This window comes from Epinephelus fuscoguttatus, linkage group LG19 (genome assembly GCF_011397635.1).
Source record: "Epinephelus fuscoguttatus linkage group LG19, E.fuscoguttatus.final_Chr_v1".
NCBI classification, from domain to species: Eukaryota; Metazoa; Chordata; class Actinopteri; order Perciformes; family Serranidae; genus Epinephelus; species Epinephelus fuscoguttatus.
In genome coordinates this window covers 5619469-5641446 of record NC_064770.1, presented here as the reverse complement: position 1 = coordinate 5641446, position 21978 = coordinate 5619469, and the positions used below count along the sequence as shown (strand labels likewise).

The window sequence follows — 21978 nt, the reverse complement described above, 5'->3', positions numbered from 1 at the left end:
CTTTGTTAAAGATTCTTCTGTTGAATATAACTCAGCAAAGTTGTGAAGTACACTGTCAGAAATGTTTACATAAAATAACCGTAAAAGTACTGGCAGCTCATTACACAGGACTTTGACTGTTAATTAAAAAACGGAATTTTGCTGTCAATTAACCGTTCATAAAAAACAGAATTTTACTGTCAATTAACAATAAACTACAGCTAAAATAACAGGACATTTTCAGTTATTTAATGGTATATCTCTTGTGAAATAACAAGATATTTGCGGTCATTTAATGGTGTTCTTATAGTGGAAAACGGGTCATTTTCTGTTATTAAATGGTGTATCTATAGTGAAATAAAACATTGTCCGTAATCTAATTTCAGTAATTTAAACAGTGAAAAAACAGGACATTATCTGGTATTAAATGGTCTTTATCCTACAGTAAAAAAACAGGAAGCCATCTGTTATTTAATGGTTTATTTTTCAGATAAATCATCACAGAAGCAGTGCACATAAAATAGCCTGCCTATGAACACATATTTACAGGTCAATTGAAGAATGGCAATTGAACATTAAAAAAAGAAAATACTGTAGATGGAATACTTTAAAACTGTACTACACTACCACTTAAGATAATTTGAAAACATGGATCAGTGAAATTGTAACATTTACAAATGAGCAGAAGCTTAAATCATCATTTGTGTGTAGAGGGTTAAAAAGCCTACCTATATAAACACACAAAAACACAGGTCTGAATCCTGCCAGATGCTACATCTGATGAATGACTATTGAACAGTAAATCTGTCTAGAGAACACTACAGATCTCTTTAAAATTATTGTTTTCTTTAAAACTGTAGTACAAAACTAAGACAAGAGTATTCGAGCCACATTAAGGGAAAAAAATAAAATAATTGATTTAATGACATGCCCATCTCCAATATCACATAGCATGTTCTCATTGGCAGGTATGGGATGTAGCACTTGATGCCGTACACCTTGATTTGACAAGAGAGCTTTTAAGCTTTGTAAGATGGGAACGTAATGGAAATGTTGTTGCTTGCCGATGTCATCTTGGCCTAAATTTATCTGTACAGGTTCAACTAAGTTGAACTCTTTCCTGTAATACTGAAGTCTTCTGTGGTGTGTGGTTAAGCTGCCATTATTTGTATGTAGTGTGCTCTGCATTGGGCTTTGCTCATATACATGTTGCCCTAGATTTTGTAAAGCCTCATGAGGTACACCATATTCTTGAAGACCTCTTGAAAACATATCCATAGTAAACTCATGCTGGATGTCCTGAAACACTCTCATTTCACTTGCAGTCTTTGAGACTGTAGATGCCGGGACAAGATACTTGGCTTGTAAGCCAAGAAAAAAAAGAGCCATGTTTTCAGTGTATCTATCCTCGGCTGACCCTGGGTGAGTGTCTCCATCTTGCTGCCCTGCTGCACTCTCTCCATCATCTTGCTGGATTTCACCATCAATGTATGACCCTGGCCCATTATCAGAATCAGCATGTAAAAACTCTGTCTCACTGATATGACTTTGACAAATATGTGTAACATCACACTGCTTGTGACATCTTGACAAATGAGATGTAAAAGTAGATATGATTTTGAAAGTCTTTCCACATCCACTATAAGGACATGTCACTTCAAGACCCTCTTTTATATGACACTTCAGATGAGCTACAAGACCTTTTATGCTTCCACACTCTTTGCCACAAAATTCCCAAGAACACTTCAACTGTACAGATACGTTACGATTAAAAGACTGTTTCCTCCCCTCATGGTGATTTCTGGTCAAGTGCACATTAAAGGAATTGTAAGAGGTAAAGCTTTTTCCACAATCTGGAAAACCACAAGGAAAAACTGCCTGACTAATGTTTCTATGGGTCCTGCAATGTTTTAAGTAGGCAGACACTGAGGCACTTGTGAACTCGCAGATACCACAATGAAGTGTCATAGTGACAGCAAGTAAAAAAAAGAAAAGAATACATGGCAATCCCATAAAACAAGTAAGCTTTGAGGAGTAATGGCTACAAAGGCTTCTAGGGAGTCAACTGTAGTGTCCAAGCTAGTGTCAACTGTAGAGTCCAAAAGCTGTTCACTCCATTATTCATAAAGAAAAAAGAAATAATAATGTGTAAAAATCATCGTGTTCCATATGGTACCTGCACTGAGGTGTAATGGATTGGCTTCTGGGGTGTCACGTGGTGTAGCTGTCCAAGAATTTTTGCAAGGGTGGATGTTCACCTGAAAACAAGTACAATAATTTTAGCCAACAAATATATTCATATTTGAATTGAAATCCAATTGGATGTACACATAAAACACTGACTATTGGCTTTATTGAACACAGACTATTATACATATTAAATAACTTTTTTTTTTCCAAAACTGCACCAGGTTTTTTTGTTAAATTGCAAAAAAAAAATGTCCCAGGTTACTTAAAATGAATTGCAGTATATTAGGGTTGCACCAATGTTGTCTCTTTCACCTTCTTCTCCCTTATTTTTCATCTCTAAATTGCTTCAGATTATGGCAAAATTCAAGATTAATTTCAATTATGAGTAATAAACGATTATCTGAAAAAAAAAAATACTGCATTGGCTGCAAATAAAAATAAATAAATTAGAAAATAAAAATTTTTAATAAATAAATACCATGTAATTTCAGAAAAGTCTTCAATTAGGACAATAATAGGTATTTGGTTTCAAAAGTGTCTGAACATACTACTGAATTTACTGAATTTCGCTTCTGGGATTAATAAAGTACATCTTATCTTATCTTATCTCAAGGCAATTGAATCGAACGCAACTGGGCTTGGTTTTGTCTTAGAAGACGTTTCACCTCTTATCTAAGAGGCTTCATCAGTTCATGCTTGTCTGACTAGGCTGGAACTAGTCTGACAAACTGGTGTGGAAGCACCCAGGTATTTAACCTCTGGGGAGGTCTTCACAAGGCCAATGATGTCACTGGTTCGTTAGTGCTCCAATGGTGTGTCAGTGACGGTTGTTGAAACTCCTGCTGCAACGGTTGTCACTGGAGTCTTATCTTACTCTGCATTTCTTCCTCCTAAACCAGGCCTTTTACAAGAAAAACCAGCAGGATATGTTTCACTGCGTCTTTATGCTTTCCTGTCATTTGATGAAAAAGTAGAAAACACAGACAGGCGTTGCTGCATGTTGTGTGTGTTTCCAGCAGAGTTCACTACATTTCACACAATATAACGTTATGCTCTGCTCTGATGCCAGTCGGATATTCAGTAGTAAAAATGACGGTGTTCCTTTACACCACACTGACGTCTTTTTATCTTGTTTAAAAGAATACTACGACGATTTGGGAGTTATGCCCTTTCTCTATCATTTTCATATTCAGACCGATCGATATCTTTTTTGTGTCAGTACGTCCAATGGCCAGGGCTCAGCGGTTAGCATTGCGGCTTATAAGGGGTCAGTATGTCCTGCGCGGAGGGATACACCGGTGAGCAACAGCTGCAGCTGGCTCTGGGACAGGTACGCTAGGTCACTCGGTAAAAGCAAACAAAGAGACGACATGGACGATATTACTCACTTGACTGAAAACTGTCCATCTGCTCCTGCAGACCTGGGCGTTTTTTCCAGTTAATCTTAGTGACTGCTGCAAAGTTTTCACTCCTTGTGATGCACTCTCTGTGGTGGCTTTCCTCCTGATGATATATTTCCCCAACGATGGTAGCACCGAATCCCATTCTGTGCAGTAAAATGATTCCACCTCCGTAGACACAGGTTGGCAAGCCCCGCAGCTACACCACCAATCCTCCTCTGACCTCCGTCTCGCTAGGCTAAATAAACAATTGAGTTTTGTTAACAAGCTACGTCTGTGCCTGCTCACCGGTGTATCCCTCCGCGGATCACAGCGCAGGACGTATTGACCCCCTAAGCGCCATGCTAACCGCTGAGACCCAGCCACTGGACGTACAGACACAAAAAAAGATATCAATCATGTTGTCTCAATATGAAAATGATAGAGAAAGGGCACAACTCCCAAATCGTCGGAGTATTGTTTTGTTTAAAGCTGTTGTGTTATTTAAAGTCAGCTGTGGCTGCATATTCTTTAACGTTACCTGTCTGCACAATTTGTTAGTAACACCGCTGATTCATCAAACATATTTCATTTCCTGTAAGTTCTTCAGAATAAAAGCTTTCTGTTAGTTCCTAACTGGAACCCTTTTAATTTGGAGCAGCAGCAGCAGCAGCAGCAGGAAATGCTTTCTTCATCAGCAGTAACTTAACACGGCTGAAACCACAAACAATAGATGGTGAAATAAAGCCATATTTTCGCTGTTAGTAAGTTTTTAAAAACATTTCAGACAAGAAAGTAACCAAATACTTCTTTATATACCCATGTGCTATTTGTAATTTATCAACAACGGGACAACAGGCAGCTAACAGACCTAACGGTAACAAGCTAACGCAACATAGTAGTATAGTAAAATACTTTAGCGAACGTTAACTCTAATCTACTAACGTTTATATAATATTTATTTAATATTTTACCGAGAAAATAGTAACTTCTTTGATAGTTCCATCAAATATTTGGCTTACCTTGACATGAAAAGTGAACCAGCAGGGCCGAATGAGACCTTGACAGAGACCTGCACTGACAGAGTGAAGAGGGGGATGGGCTATGACGTGTCGCGTGCCGGTTGACAGAAAATACTGTCAAATATACTGTAAATTCACAGATGATGACCCAACTGACGAGTGATCATTATCACGACAGAAAGGCTCTTATACAAAGTGGCTGTTTCTAATCTTGCAAACAATTAATTCAGCTATGTGTGTTTTAATTTACAATAGAGTAACATTATAACTAATGTTAGTCTAACGTTGCGAGGTACCGTTAGCTAGCTAGCAAACATTAACGTGATATCTGAGTCGTATTTTACTCATCATGATTATAACAGAATATAACTTTTCGAACTCCTTTAGACCTACTGTTAATAAAACAGTTGCTTTATTATTGATTGATTTTTACTGTATTGTTATTACCATAATTAATTAAATTTTTCTTTACCACAAATGAAATGCAGACACCTGCAAACAATGGCCGCCAAGAGAAGTTGGTCGGGAGATCAAAATCCCATAATGCAATTCGGGATGTAAATTTACAGAAATAAACCTGTGAATCTCGTATGTGGACAAAATATGTTAAAATGTACAATCATTCAACTGTTAATACACAGATTTTTCTTACAGTGTACTTCCATTTCTGTCAGAGTATAATAAAAAACATTTCACCATCATTCCCTCCCTCCTTTCACATGCAGCACCCACATATTGCCGTCTCTAATATACGGAGTTCCTGGGGTGAGACAGATTGTTCTATCTGCCTGTTTAATGTGAAACTTAATAGCCCGTGCTGAAATCACTGAAATCACAAGGCCTATATTTAGGACAGGCATCTATATGGGACAGGCCTTTAATTCCTTTCACACAAAACTGTTGCTCAGCAAAGATCAGGAAATACAATCATAATGACTGTGTTTACAAGGTCTTTAGTATCCCGGTTTTGATTGGGTTTTTTAAGTATCCCGTTTTTGTATTTGTGCATGTAAACACCATATCCCGAATTCAGAAACCGGGTTATGACCTTTTCCCGGTTTCAAGAAACCTGGTTTTGCCCCCTGGAGTACTCCGATAGAAGCCGGGATACTGGAGCATGTATACGCCTTATCCCGGTTTCATGAATGGTTCAACTACGTCACACAGCCGGCTGAAGGATGCCCTACTCATTCTGAAGTTTTCTCTCTACTCTGAATCTGTAAACTCCATGAGAACGATCCTATCCCACCAGTCACAGCTACGTATTTTCATCCACTGTTGCCTTGTACTGCGTGGTGGCAGTGACAGCCGAATACTAGAGCTTGAGATTCTCTGCACGCCCGGCCCAATAATGTCAAAATATTATTTACAGACTGATTTAACAGACGATCACTGCTGCCACGATCACTGGAAAGTCTGGGCGAGAGGCTTCCACAGAGGCGCGCCCAGTTTGCACCAGCTTTAAACACGTTATTTACTTCACTCAAACTGCGTGTGGCTATTAGCGCTGGTGTTAGTGAATTAGACCTTGTTTATCAGTGAGAATCATTTGCATAGAAATGTCCAATTTTTTTTACAATATTTATTCACAGCCCTTCACCACCTGGATCCTAAAATAAACACCTGTTTTATTACATAATCATGGTTCCGTGCTGCACCATTCATTAAGATCCTATGTTTCTGTCATTCAAATAACAAGACTTGTGATTTAATACTCTTAATTATAACAGCCAACTTATTGAAAAATGTCGGGTTTAAATCGGGCTCGGGACCATAATTACAGTTAATTGGACGAGCCGGGCCGGTCCCGGACATAACGTGCTGGTGCATAACGGATTTTTTGGGTCCTATCTAAGCTCTACCAAATACCTATCAAAGTTGGTGACGTATTCAATATTTGTTGTCGCTCTCTCCTCCCATTGCTGAAGATGAAGTGGATGAGCCATAGCTGTAATGCAACGTGAGTGTTTACTAATGCTAAGCCCGCTAGAAGCCACAGAGGTGTCATTTTTGTCTTACTTCTAAATATAATAAATATATCACATTTCCTGCTCAATCTGTTGTAAACAAAAGACATAAAAGATGTAACACACGCCTGCGCAGATAGGATGCAGTGATCAGAAAACGGGTTACTGGTATTTATCATGTATACAGGGATATGAATAACCGGGTTTCTCTGTGTTCCATGTAAACATCATATCCCGGATATGCTCAAAACCGGGATAAGCCTCAAAACCGGGATACTAAAGACCTTGTAAACACAGTCATTGTTTATTCAAACCAGTATGAATACTGTTTCAAAATTAGCCTTCAGATGATCAATTATGAATCATTCATTTGACAGACAGTGCATCAGAGAGAGAGAGGACCCGACATATAGACACAACACCACTTTATCCTGTTTAAAACAATACTCACAAGTTGGATTAATTTTTATGAATAACCCTTTTGATTCTTTTGATCTGAGGACCTTTACGGACTGAGGGAATATGGATAACTTACAGGATAACTGAGGAATGGACACATAATTTGAGGTAGCCAACAACCCAGTTTCATATGTCTGAAGAACTTGAACTGAACTTGAAACTCGAAAGAAACGAATTGCTTGGCAACTGGACCAGACGTCCAATCGAGACAGGCCTTTATTTGTCAAAATGTGTAGCGTAACTGGGCTAGGCTTTTAATTGATATTTTACGGTATATGGCTTTTTTGTTTTTGTTTATTTGGGTTCTCTTCCCGGCTGCACCCAATGAACAAGTATGTCACCAGTATACAAATGAGCATATGATGTCATCTGGCAAGTTTTTAACCGACTTTTTGGGCTCCACCAGTGGTTAAACAATTTCTTTACAGCAACAGGTTATGGTTTCATCAGCAATTTTGACACTTTTTGGACCAAGGGTGACTTATACAAAACCGACAATTTACACCCAAACTGGAAAGGGACCAAGACACTTCTGTCAAATTTCATTAATCACATAGCATTTCACTCCTGACTTTCATCCCAGCATGATCCTAATAACCTCACTTTAACTCCAAATTTACCCAATCTGGATAGTAAGGATCCTGCTGGCTCATCGCTTGTTTTAATTCACTCAGATGACAAGATCACCAGTGACAGCTGTCATATCCCTGTGCATCCCTGCAATATGCATATTCATATTCATCCACCTCATTATAACAGTCATATCCCTGTTATAATCAGTGAAAACCGGGATACTAAACATAAGAGTAACAACGCTATAAATCATCACAACATTATCCACAATAAGCCCTCCGCTTCTTCATCCTCTGCCACTTTGCAAAATGTTACTTTGAATATAGGCTTTATTAACATTCGATCACTGTCCTCTAAATCACTGCTTATTCAAGACATGATCAATAACCATAACATAGATCTAATGGGCCTTTGTGAAACATGGCTAAAACCAAATGACTTTGTAAGTCTGAATGAGGCATAACCCCCAAATTACACAAGCTTTCAAGTGTCATGTGAATCAACAAGAGGTGGGGGCGTTGCTGCTATATATAACTCCAGTTCTCGTCAGTTAAATCCAAGAAACATCACTGTTTTTACATCCTTTGAAGTACTTGTTATGCATTCCAAGCTACAGTCATTTTATATAGCAATTTTATATCGACCACCAGGGCCCTACTCACAGTTTCTATCAGAGTTTTCTACCTTTCTTTGTGACACGCTGACACGATCTGATAATCTTTTAATTATGGGAGATTTTAATATCCATATTAACGATAAATCTGAACCACTTAGTAAAGCTTTTCTAGACCTGATCGATTCTACTGGTTTGACACAACAAATCAATAAACCCACTCACTTCTATGGTCACACACTTGACCTGATCGTTACACACGGCCTCTTTTTTACAGATCTAGCTATCTCACCACACCTACCTGCCCTTTCAGATCACTATTTCTTTACCTTTAAAATTACATTCATCTCTAATCACCATATTAGCCACTCTAAAATCTATGCTACTCGACGCACCGACTCATCCACTGTTCATAAACTTGCTGAGAAACTCAAATCAATTATCACCACCATGGATCAGTCCTGTTGCCTAAATGAATTCACGGAAAATTTCAATTTTGCACTACTAGATACTTTTAACTCAGTCACCCCTCTCTATAACAGAAAGATTAGACCGAAACCATCCTCCTGGTACAATCAAAACACTCAGCTTATGAAACAAAAATGCAGAACGCTTGAGCATAAATGGAGATCAACAAAGCTAAATAATTTTTGGCTTGAATGGTCAAACAGCCTTCGTAAATATAAACACACTCTTCGTGCCGCTAGAACAGCTTACTTTTCTGAACTTATACAAGATAATAAAAATAACTCAAAATTTCTCTTTGACACTGTAGCTAAATTAACATGTAAACCATCCCCTATGTGTAATATTCCTCATACCACTTCTGATTTCATAGAATTTTTCACCACTAAAATCGACAACATCAGAAAAGCAATATCCTCTCTCCCATCTCCCACCCAGGACATGGCAGTTTCATACGACCTGTCTTCACCTTGCAAACTCACCCACTTTGAGACAATTTCTGATGAAACTCTTTCTAAACTAGTTTTCTTCTGCAATTCCACTACCTCCCTACTGGATCCTATTCCCTCTAAGTACATTAAGGACCTCTTCCCAATTCTTAGCCCACTACTACTACATATAATTAATAGCTCTCTTACCACTGGAACAGTACCTGCGTCTTTTAAAACAGGCGTAATCAAGCCACTACTCAAGAAACACCTGGACCCTGATGTCATCAGTAATTACAGACCAATTACAAATCTCCCCTTTCTTTCAAAAATCCTAGAAAAACTAGTAGCCCAAAAACTCACTGATCACCTCTTCTTCAATAATCTATACGACCCTCATCAATCCGGTTTTAGAAAATTCCATAGTACGGAAACCACACTGTAAAAAGTGGTCAATGATTTACTACTCGCCTCCGATTCCGACTCAGCTTCAGTATTGCTGCTAATCGACCTCAGCGCAGCGTTTGATACACTTCATCACCATATTCTACTTAACCGTGTAGAAAACTACATAGGACTCACCAACTCTGCTCTCACCTGGTTCAAATCCTACCTTACCAACAGATTTCACTTTGTTTTTCATAATAACTGCTCTTCAGAACGCAAAAAGGTCAATTATGGTGTACCACAAGGGTCTGTGCTTGGTCCCATTCTCTTTACCATTTACATGCTACCCCTCGGTTCATTAATCAGTAAATACAAACTAGGTTCTCACTTTTACGCAGATGATACTCAGCTCTACATATCCATCAAGCCTGACACCTCTCATCAACTGATCCATCTAGAGCAGTGCACACAAGAAATCAAACAATGGATGTCATCAAACTTCCTTCTCTTAAATACTGAAAAAACTGAAATTTAATCCTAGGTCCAAAGCACATCAGAAACAAATTCTGCAGTCTCACCTTAAACTTAGCTGGTTCTATCATTTCACAAAGCCCCCGTGTTAGAAATCTCGGTATTTTATTCGATCCTAATCTCTCCTTTGAAGACCATATTAATAATATAACAAAAACAGCACAATTTCACCTACGTAATATTGTCAAGATTCGTCCCATCCTCTCCATGACTGATGTAGAAACACTGGTTCACGCTTTTGTCTCATCCCGATTAGATTATTGCAATACACTTTTCTCTGGCTTACCAAATTCAACCATTAGGAAACTCATTTCCTAATGGTGTACAGGGAGCCACTTCTCATTTCATTACACTGGCTCCCTGTACACACTAGATCGGACTTCAAGATTCTGCTTTTAACTTATAAAATATTACATGGACTTGCACCATCCTACTTATCATCTCTACTTACTCCACGTTTATCAATCAGGCCTCCACGATCCCATAATGTCGGTCTCCTATCCAAAATATAAGAGTAAGGATGGAGGGAAGGAAAGGCAAAAATAAAATGTATAACAACTTTTATTCTTTTTTTTCAGAGGCAGCAGTGACAGGCTGTATGGTGTCTCTATAGAATGACAGGGCAATTTTTAGACAGACTCTGTTTAATCCTGTTTAATTCTCTGTGTGTGTGTGTGTGTGTGTGTGTGTCTATAGATAGAGAAATGTTTGATGTGAACGCCTCACGGCTTGACAGATGTCTCTTTTCATATGAAGGAAGGCAGATGGTGGGTGAATGGTTGAGTCAGGATCAAACTAGGTTAGAGAGAGAGAAGCAATGTTTTCAGTATTTGTATGTGGATCATGAAGCATCACATTAAAAAAGCTGGATGGAAACTGATCAGGATACAACACCAGCATCCTCATAATGTATACTTGAGGTTGTTTTTTGCCTGTTGATGCATTAAGTGAGTTATGGAAACTCATTTGCTCAATAAATCATGACTTCTTCTCCTTGTGAATATCAGGCTGTTTGTGTCCAGTGGAACAGTGCATACTGCCCCCACCTGACCTGCCCGATCCTGCTCAAAAATGAAAACATTATTGCAGCCTGCATGCATCAAGCATCTTTGTTATTTTTCAAAGTTGATATGTATTACTCTGCATTCAAATATTTTGTATTTTTACCAATTTTTGATCTATTGATTGTATATAATTAAGTGAAAACTTTGTGAAATAGTAAGATAAAATGACATGTTGTTATGACGAGAAAATTCTCATAACCATTAACATTTTAAAGAAAAAATTAGCTTTTTCGTCATGTGGCACAGAAATGCTGCTGTAACAAATAAATGAATATCTAGAAACCAAATAACTTGTCATAATAAAGTAATGTACATAAACACTTGTTAGTTTTGGTTGTAAAAAACTTATAATTGTAAATTATATACTATTAAAAGCATTTTCAAAAAATTATGAGATTTCAAACAAAACTAGAGACCATCTTGGGATGGAATCACTCCAGCTGTGGCACAACGATCCGCAATTTAAAACATATGTAGGCAAGGGGGAGGTGGGGCAATGGTCCCTTCATAACTTTCTACTTCAATCAGTCTACAGTCCCTTGCTAGGACCACACCCATCTTCAAACTCTGCCATTGTGATCTCAACTAAAACAATCGTAAATTTGTCTTGCATGGTTATTATGCGTTTACAAAAATCTGTCCACAGACAGCCGGATATATAAGCACCTGGAGAAGTACTCAAAATGGCAGTGTTAAAGCAGCTGTGCAGAACTTTACGTTTTCGTTGATTATAGTGCCCCCTTTGATCGAAGCGGTATGACACCCACAGCCTGGTGTCGTAAAATCTCGACTGCAACCGGCAATTACTGCATGCATTTGTTTTGGAGAGCGAGAGGAAAATCATAAATGTACTGGTGTAGCTCTGAATTTCTTATAAACTGAGGACAACTGCCTGCTGTATATTTGTGTTCATGGTCACAGTCACAGATAATTTTGTGGCGTTTGTTGTAACGTTACTAGACAACAGCGGTTCACATCAGCTAACGTTACATTTAGCTTGCTTTTAACTTCCATGTCGTCATATAATGAAGTGAAACAACGTCTAACAAGTTGCGGTATATTCTCTAAATAAAAACAAAAATGAAATACCTGTCGATTAGGAAAAGGGCCAACTCAGGATCAGTTTTAAAACCTTTCAAATCTCTCAGCTCTCTCCCCTTGGTGAATGCCCGATCGAGGTTTACACGCGTTTGGGCTTGAGCCCTATCACTATCCTGTTTAGCCTTCTTCTGTTCTTTTTCTTTTAGATGGTGCTCCTTCTTTATCTGCCATGACATCGAAAGTACAACCAAGTCCTTATAGATACATCTGGTAAAACTGTTATGTGTTCAGCAATGCCCGTTGCGTACCGCTTACTCGAAGAACACTCTCTGTAAACACGGCTCTTCTTCTTCTCTCAATTTATTGGCAGATCGCCAACAACTTCCAGGTGCATACCACCACCTACTGTACAAGAGTGTGCAATGTGTCCGAAATCATTCACTACTCCCTGCTACATGTCATTTAACCTGTTTCTTAAATCCTACTCGTAAACACGGCTCCTTCTTCTGTGGTTTAATGGCTGCGGGCCGCTGCAGGAGTGCAGACTTACTTCCACCTCCGGGTGCCGTATTCTGGTTTGCTGACTTCCGCTGTATCCGACCTGGATTTTGGATTTAGTCCTAGTTTAAGTCATGAGACAAAAATGCCTATTAGTTTTAGTTACATTTTTATTCCTTGACGTCTAGTTTTAGTTGACAATGTTCAAAATGTTTTAGTCAGTAAAATTCATGACATTTTTGTCAATTTTTCATCATTATGTTTTCTGTATGTTTTTTTTTTTTTTATCTTCAAACTAATCCAGTGAACCTGTATCAGAAATTAGAATCAAGGTGACAGGATGTATAAAAATTTTATTTAAACATGATTTTTTTTTTCTAAAACTACAAATTACTATTTTTTTAACTACAATTTCTATACACTTACAAACTTTAATTTCTCCAACAGTTTTTGACAGGTTTAAGAAATGATTTATGAGCGCACACTTACTGATCATCATTATTTCAAAAGCTCAACATCTCTCTATTTATGCTCTCAAAACCTTTGACACCACAAATAACTAATCTGATATTTGCACACAGGTTCATTGTACACTCTGACCTACTCTGATCATTGTTAAGAAGCAGAAAAATAATTAAATTAAAGCCTGAATTCTTTCTTAATCTCATGTGAGTTGAGAGGTTTAATCTTGTATCTTCTCACAGAGTTGGTGACTAAAACTGAACTTTCAGCTGTCGGAGAAAACTGAATCTGAGTTCAGACTGTTAACTTAAAGCACAGCTACACTCACAGACAACAGAGCCTCCTACCTCCCTGTCAAACAGCATCAAACCTTAAACTTACCTGAGACACTCCAGCTCTGAATGGAGTCCAGCAGGGAACAGATGTGAAGTCAGGCGGTCGGTGGCTGCTTTCTCTGCTGCCATTCAGCAGCTAACAAGTGGAGCTAACTGCTAACAGCCACAGCTGCAATTAATGAACAAATCCATTCAGCAGCTCCACCTTCCACAGTCAGACACACTGGGATGTTTATTTACAGCTGAATTGCAGCACACAACTTGCTCTGGTGTGAGTGTTTTTGCTGGTTAGCGAAACATCATGGTGCAGACTATTTACTGGAGTTTGTCATCCTGTTTATGTGGCAGTTCAAGAAAATTACAAACACAACTGTTCTTGGCTTTTAATGTATGCAAACTTTCTGGGGAAAACCTGGTCTGGTTAGGAGAGACGGAATTCATCCCACTTTAGATGGAGCCGCTATCATATCTAGAAACCTGGCCAAGTTTATTAGTAATTCCAAACCATGACAACCCAGAGTTGAGACCAGGAATCAGAAGTACAGTCTTATACGCTTTTCTGAGCTCCTAGTGCAGTTACCCACCTGAGTTGTGCCTAACAACCTAATACAGTTAAAACCTCTTCTGTGACAGAAAGACAAAACAGGAGAACAGAGATGACTGTTATCAGGTCTCTAACATCTAAAGCAGTGTTAGTAAACATAATATCAGATCATCATATTGATTTACTCAGCCTCACTGAAACCTGGCTGTGTCAAGATGAATATGTCAGTCTAAATGAATCCACTCCTCTCAGTCATAATAATACCCACATTCCTTGAGGCAGCGGCCGAGGAGGGGGAGTTGCAGCCATTTTTAACTCTAGTCTGTTAATCAGCCCTAAACCTAAACTAGATTATAATTCATTTGAAAGCCTCGTTCTTAGTCTTTTACATCCGACCTGGAAAACCTCACAGCCACTTTTATTTGTTATCGTGTACCGTGCTCCTGGCCCATATTCTGAATTTGTATCTGAATTCTCAGAGTTTTTATCCAGTTTAGTTCTTAAATCAGATCAAGTTATTATTGTAGGTGATTTTAACATTCATGTTGACGTTGATAATGACTCCCTGGCTACCACGTTTATCTCATTATTAGACTCCATTGGCTTCAGTCAGGGTGTACATAAACCCACTTACTGTTTTAACCATAGACTACCCTCAATCTAGTTCTGACATATGGAATCAAAATTGATAACCTAACAGTCTTTCCACAGAATCTCTCTCTATCAGATCATTATTTAATCACTTTTGTTTTATTTTTACTCGATTACATGCCACTCAGCAACAGTTACTATACTAGATGTTTATCAGATAGTGCTGTTGCAAAGATTCCATCAACGTTGAATTTAATACCATGTCCTTCTGTAACAGAGGTTTCCCGTACTGACTTTAAACTCTCCCAAATTGATCATCTTGTCGATAGCACTGCAGGCTCGCTGTGAACAACACTCGACTCCATAGCACCTCTTAAAAAGAAGTTACAAAGAAAGTTCAGTTTAAGAAGAAAGTTCACTCCTTGGTACAACTCTCAAACCCGAAAATTAAAATAAATATTGCGAAAATTTGAAAGGAACTGGTGATTAACCAAACTGGAAAAATCTTGTTTAGTCTGGGAACAAAGTCTCAAAATGTATAAAAGGGGCCTTCGCAATGCCAGAGCAAACTATTACTCAGCGTTAATAGAAGAAAATAAGAACCCCAGGTTTCTTTTCAGCACTGTAGCCAGGCTGACTGAGAGTCACAGCTCTATTTAGCCTTGTATTCCTTTAGCCCATAGCAGTAATGATTTTATGAGCTTTTTTAATGACAAAATTCTCACTATTAGAGGCAAAATTCATGACCTCCTGCCCTCAAACAAAACCAATCTGCTCTGAAACACAGCTGTAAGACCTAATACATAGCTTCTCCCCAATCCCCAAACAGTTGACAGCAGTGATTTCTTCATCTAAATCATCAACGTCTCTCTTAGACGCTATCCCAACTAGGCTACTGAAGGAAGTCCTACCTTTAGTTAACACTCATATATTAGATATGATCAATATATCCTTATTACCAGGCTATGTACCACAGTCTTTTAAGGTAGCTGTAATTAAACCTCTTTTAGCACTAGTTAAACCTCTTTTAGCACTAGTTAAAATTACAAATGATCTTCTGACTGCTTCAGACAAAGGACTCGTCTCTGTACTTGTTTTATTAGATCTTAGTGCGGTGTTTGACACAATTGACCATCAAATTCTGCTACAGAGACTGGAACATTTAATTTGCCTAAAAGGCTCTGCACTAAGCTGGTTTAAATTTTATTTATCTGATCGTTTTCAGTTCGTTCATGTTAATGATGAATCATCTCTATGTACTAAAGTTTGTTTTGGAGATCCACAAGGTTCTGTGCTCGGACAATCCTATTCACTCTATACATGCTTCCTTTAGGTAACATCATTAGAAATCGCTCTGTAAATTTCCATTGTTATGCGGATGATACACAATTGTATTTATCGATAAAGCCAGAAGAAACTGATCAGTTAACTAAACTTCAAAAATTCCTTAAAGACATAAACACCTGGATGAGCACCAATTTCCTGATGTTAAAGTTAAGTTATTGTTCTTGGCCCCAACCAACTCAGAGACTCCTTATCTGATGATATAGTTTCTCTGGGTGGCACTGCTCTGGCCTCTAGCACTACTGTAAGAAAAGATTTGTGTTTTAATTCCTATTTAAAACAGACCTCACAGACTGCGTTTTTTCATCTGCATAATATTGCAAAAATTAAGTCTGTCCTGACCCGAAAAGATGCGGAAAAATTGCTCCACACTTTTGTTACCTCTAAGCTGTATTACTGTAACTCCCTATTATCAGGTAGCTCTAATAAGCCTTTAAAAACTCTCCAGCTAATTCAGAACGCAGCGGCGCATGTACTAACAGGAACTAAAAAACAAGATCATATTTCTCCTGTTATAGCTTTTCTGCACTGGCTCCCTATAAAATCCAGAATTGAATTCTACTCTTAACTTACAAAGCTTTAAATGGTCAGGCTCTGTCATATCTTAGAGAGCTCATAGTGCCTAATTATCCCACCAGAACACTGCGCTCTGAGAATGCAGGGTTACTCATGGTCCCTAAAGTCTCCAAAAGTAGATCAGGAGCCAGAGCCTTCAGCTATCAGGCTCCTCTCCTGTGGAATCATCTTCCTGTTACAGTCCGGGAGGCAGACACCATCTCCACATTTAAGACTAGACTTAAGACTTTCCTCTTTGATAAAGCTTATAGTTAGGGCTGGCTCAGGCTTGCCTTGTACCAGCCCCTAGTTAGACAGAGCACCTTCTCTCCTTCTCTCTCCTTTGCTAACACTCACGTCCTGTTACTACATCTTGCTAACTCGGCTGTATTACATGTCACTAACTCGGCTTCTTCTCCGGAGCCTTTGCGCTCCACTGTCTCTCAGGTTAACTTATATCGCAGTGGTGCCTGGATAGCATGACGTGTGTGGTTGTGCTGCTGCCGTGGTCCTGCCAGATGCCTCCAGCTGCTGTTATCATTAGTCACACTTCTACTGTTATTATACACATATGATTATTGTCACATACGTATACTGTCAGATATTAATACTTTCAACATATTGTACCACAACAGCCGTAATTAGAATTATAATATTATTACTTTAATTAATGTTGTTGTAAGCTACTGTCATTACCGTCTGTCCTGCATCTCTCTCTCTCTCTCTCTCTCTCTCTGTCTCTGTCTTTCTTTCTGTGTCATTATGTCATATGGATTACTGTTAATTTATCATTTTGATCTGTTCTGTACGACATGTATTGCATATCCGTCCATCCTGGAAGAGGGATCCCTCCTCAGTTGCTCTTCCTGAGGTTTCTACCTGTTTTTTCCCCCGTTAAAGTGTTTTTGGGGAGTTTTTCCTTATCTGCTGCGAGGGTTCTAAGGACAGAGGGATGTCATATGCTGTAAAGCCCTGTGAGGCAAATTGTGATTTGTGATTGATTGATTGATTGACTGATTGATAATGTTTGATAGTCCACCACTAACAGTTTGTTCATGTCTTGTCTCATCGATAAAAATGAAACATAGATTTCATCTTAGTTTTTATTATTAAGATCTATTTTTAGCTCATCAACTTATTTTAATTATGGAAAAAAGGTTGTAGATGAAAAATTTTCGCCATTGTTTTTATCAACAAAACAGCGCAAAAATGGCATAATTTCCGCTAAAATAGGTGTCTCCAGAACTGCATTTTACCATGATGACATACACACAGACAAGGTTGAAAACAGTACCATCCCCACTGTCGCAGCTTGTAAAAATGAGAGAGGTATACCATGTCTTGCCACCACAATAAACACATGAGCTTTCTAGTAAGCAAGTACAAGGTTTCTCTTCACTATATTTGAGGTTTTTTTCAGCATGGGTACATACTGCTTACAGAAAAGAAGAAAATCCAGGCAGAGAACAGAGTCTCTACAGATAAACACACACACCTCTAGTGGGTCATGTGTGATGATTGAAAGGGATTACATCTGTGTGAGTCTATACAATGGGTGTGTTCAAAATCACATTTTTTTTTCTTTTTCTTTTTACTTTTATTAGGTACTGCAGCTGCCCTTAATAAGTACATACTGTTGCATGCATCATGCACACAATTGGGACATCCTACTTTCTCATAAAATTATGCCCTGAACTTTGACCCTCTTGCTTTTATATCCATTACCTTGGAGATGACACAAATGCCCCTTACTGAGTTCGCCAGAGACTGAAATCAACCCAGAGATTGTTACTCTGCAATGTGTGTAGTTTAACATAAAACTTATAACTGCACAGATCGTAGCTTCCAACATATTTGTGACAGTGAAATTACATCTGCAGTTCTCTGTCATTATAATTTTCATATTTATGTCCTATTGTTGTTTGTGATGTATTTATGATTATTTTGTTTACTTAAACAATTAATATTCATGTTACTACTATTTGACTGGTAATTAATTAGCTACCTGAATACGCTATCATCCATCACTGGGACTTCTGACAGCTGTCAGTCAGCTGTCAATCAGTTGTCAAGCTGTCATGTGTGGCTCAAACGATTTGATGTATTGTCCACTGCACAGAGGATTGTGGGTCAGAACAGCTAGAAAAGCATGCTGGCTTGCATACTGTACAATCGGACAGCATGTAGTAGAAGTGAGTAGAAGTCAGAGTAGAAGTCCTGTTAGTTTTGGCATAGTGCATTTGACATACTATGTATTGGGACATACTAAATCGTTTTCTGGCATACTACATAGCATGCTATGGGTATTGGAACGCACAGATTGTGTTTTAGGAAAATTCTACATTGTATACCTTTAAGTCATGGATTGCCGCTGGATCGATTCTATTGCAAGATGGTCTCTAGTCCCTTCAGTGTTTGGATACATATTTAATTCGGGGTTTTTTTGGTAAATAAATCACTTAGTCAAACCACAAAAATGGTCTGTCTCTCATGTTGGTCATGGTTTAAGATTTTAGTGGTAACACCTTTGACATATTGTCCTCTTCTGTCTCTCCGTCTGTATTTGATCTTTTCTCAGATCTCTTTGAATGCTTTCCTTGAGTTTTACCTGAGTCTGTGCAATCTGTCCTCTTTCCTGGTCTCCATGGTGGAGAGGGGGTCATGTGCCTCACATTCTATCTGTTTAGTGACACCCAAAGTTGCTTACTGTCCTCCTGAGTCCATTGTTTAATCTATCTTTTTATCTTTTGTCACTTTGAGTGTCAACACTGAAATTTGGTTTTGTTGGTCTTTTCTGTACATACAACATCTGTAGCATGTCTGTTTGTCCAGGCAGAGGGATCCCCCCTTTTGTCCTTCTTGAGGTTTCTTCAATATTTTCCAAATTGAGGGTGTAAGAATAGAGGGTGTCTTATGGTTTACAGATTGTAAGGCCCCTCCCCGAGGGAAAAAATGTGATTTGCGATATCTGGCTATATAAAAAAAATTGAGTCTACTTGAATTTTATCTGGACTGCTGTGTGTACACCTGAGAAATAAACAGTTTTTCTACATCTCCCCCTCTTTCTCTCTCCTGCTTTCTCAACTCTGTCAATGCGATCGTCAGTATCTGTAATTCAAATCACCCCCCTGTCCTCCGCCTTCCTCTCTGTCCTACTTATTTTGCTTTTTGTGCGTCCATTATCTCTGTGCTCTTTGCTCGCCCGTCGTCTCTTTCATCTCTCTTGCACTCTCTCTCTGCCCTCGTTCCTGCCTTTCCATCTCTTTATCTCTCTCTCTAACACACACACACACACACACACACACACACACACCCCAGGGGTAGAATCTCACACACACACACACACACACACACACACACACACACAAGAGAGCAGGCACGCACACACATGCGCGCGCGCACACACACACACACACACACACACACACACACACACACACACAGACTTTTCATTTTAGTTTCACTCTGCCCATCTCTTTTAATTTGGCTGCATATATCTGTGAGCATTATATGGACAAAAGGACATACTACATAGAAAATGCCAGCACTGGTAAAATGATTCTTTCCCACTGATACTTTTTTGAATACACTATGTACTGTGTTCACACTGGTACATACTGCTTCTAGGAAATAGCTATAGCCTCCCAGTCCTAACTACTCATTGTGGACCTGGTGTTGCAGAGATTCAAAAGGCACCCAGTAGCACTACATGGGAAAGTTGAGAAAGGCTCAACTTTATACAAATGTCCTCTGATGCGATCTGATGAGAGCCAGTCACGCTGGTTTTGACTCCCCTCGCCAGTCCTATCATCATCTCTGTTGGTGTTGTACGTGTCCTTGTCACCTGTCTGAGAGGCAGCTATTTTGGCTCTGGATAGGGCCATCGCCTCTTTATTCATCCAAGCCTTCTGGTTGGGGAATGATTTGATTGTCTTTGTGATTGCCACATCCTCAACTTATTTGCTTATAAACAGTAGGATGTAACTGGTGTTACTGTATATTCATCAAGATTGCTGTGGCATTCCTAGCTAGTGGCATCTGCAAACATGTGCCATCTGTACCCTCCAAACAGTGCCGTAGAGCTGCTGTAGCTTCATCTGTCCGTGCTTTAACTGGGTTTTTTTTGTTGTTTTTTTAAATCTCCCCTAGAGTGTGTGAGTATGTGTATCTGTCTGTCTGCAGGTAATGTCACTAACTACTGGACTAATCAGTCTAATATTTTGTGTGCACATTTATGACCGTCACTGATGCTGATTCCTCACTCCTCTTGACTGGCTGGTAGGGGCCACAAGATGTCTAGAAATCTGCTCAGCTGCAAACAACAAGCCACACTGTCTTGCAGGTCACATTTTGGCCTTCATCTTAGCTCAAACACAGAAAACTGACAAACAACAAACGGTTTGGTCTTATTTTGAACTGAAACAACATTCAACGACCGTCAAAATTTAAAAATAATAAAGTTCAGTTTACTTTAAGCATTATAGGTGGTGATCAGCACTAAAACTCTGTATACTCAACTCAGTTTGAATTGAGTTGGCAGGTGCTGATTCCAGCTCCTGTACATACTCGCTTCCATGATTTGTTTTGTACATGCTGATGTGCTGTCTGTATGCCAAAGAATACTTAAGATACAGCGTGAGTCTTTGGGGCTCACTACAGTGCTCTATGTAACAGAGTCAGACAGTATACTCAGTACTTGTTAGCTCATTAGCCTGATTCGATTTGTGACTGCCTTTTCTCTGGGGGATGTTTGTTTGGTCGCTCATTCAGTGATCCTGCATGCAGGGCGCGATATTTGTTATTGAAAGAGACAGTAGCTAGAAAGCTGCTGTGGGTTGCTGTTAAAAGAGGTTATTTGTTTCTTGTCTCGGCTGCTTTCTGGTTCGTCTGTGTCATTATCCACCAATGATAACAAGGCAAATGCGTGTGTGTGTGTGTGTGACAGAGAGAGAGAGAGAGAGAGAGAGAGAGAGAGGCAACATTTTGAACTAATAAATACTCAAAAACAAGCCCTAAATTTCTGCGATCATATTAACACCAATGACCCACTCCGCAAAAGAGTCCCCTCTTTTTCACTGTAATTAGAGGATGAACCCTACTAATTTTCTTGGTTCCTTTAGTGGCATTGTCAGGTCAAAATTTCCTAACTTTGTGACCTATTACAAGGAATGTATGATATATGCTATGGATAGTCATTGCCCCCAGAGGATAGATCCTATTTTTTTTTACTAACTACATGACTTTTCCTCTATCATAACCATCAGGCATAATTTTTTACTTATAAGAGATGTACATTATATACACTAAAAACATTAATGCTACCTAAAAGATGAACTTGTTTTGGACTTTTTATGAGCTTTCCTCTGTCCTTAAATTTGGACATGGAATTCTCTCCATCTATCTATCCATGGGGAGAAGGAGGATGTATAAAAAGGCTAAAGGCCTCATGATGCTTTAAACAAAGAGACTGTCAGATTATCAAACATTATCTGAAACCCATTCTTCATGAGCGTTAAAATTCCATATCTGAATGGGTGAAAACATTTTGCAT

At 38.8% G+C, this 21978-nt stretch overlaps 1 protein-coding gene across 2 annotated transcripts; it reads right to left on the bottom strand.

Annotated features, from left to right (window-relative positions):
* Positions 1-283: 283 nt before the first annotated feature.
* Positions 284-12602, bottom strand: LOC125878845 (uncharacterized). 2 transcript variants are annotated; one of them, XM_049560297.1, is made up of 2 exons: positions 12407-12602; positions 284-2237 (listed from the first exon to the last, which is right to left on the bottom strand). In XM_049560297.1, exon 2 carries the CDS (start codon positions 1990-1992, stop codon positions 847-849), a length of 1146 nt encoding a protein of 381 aa, XP_049416254.1. In that variant the 5' UTR covers positions 1993-2237; positions 12407-12602; the 3' UTR covers positions 284-846. The 2 variants fall into 2 exon arrangements, with proteins under 2 accessions (XP_049416254.1, XP_049416255.1); XM_049560298.1 differs by lacking the exon at positions 12407-12602 and adding an exon at positions 3558-4459.
* Between the last annotated feature and the right edge of the window lie 9376 nt (positions 12603-21978).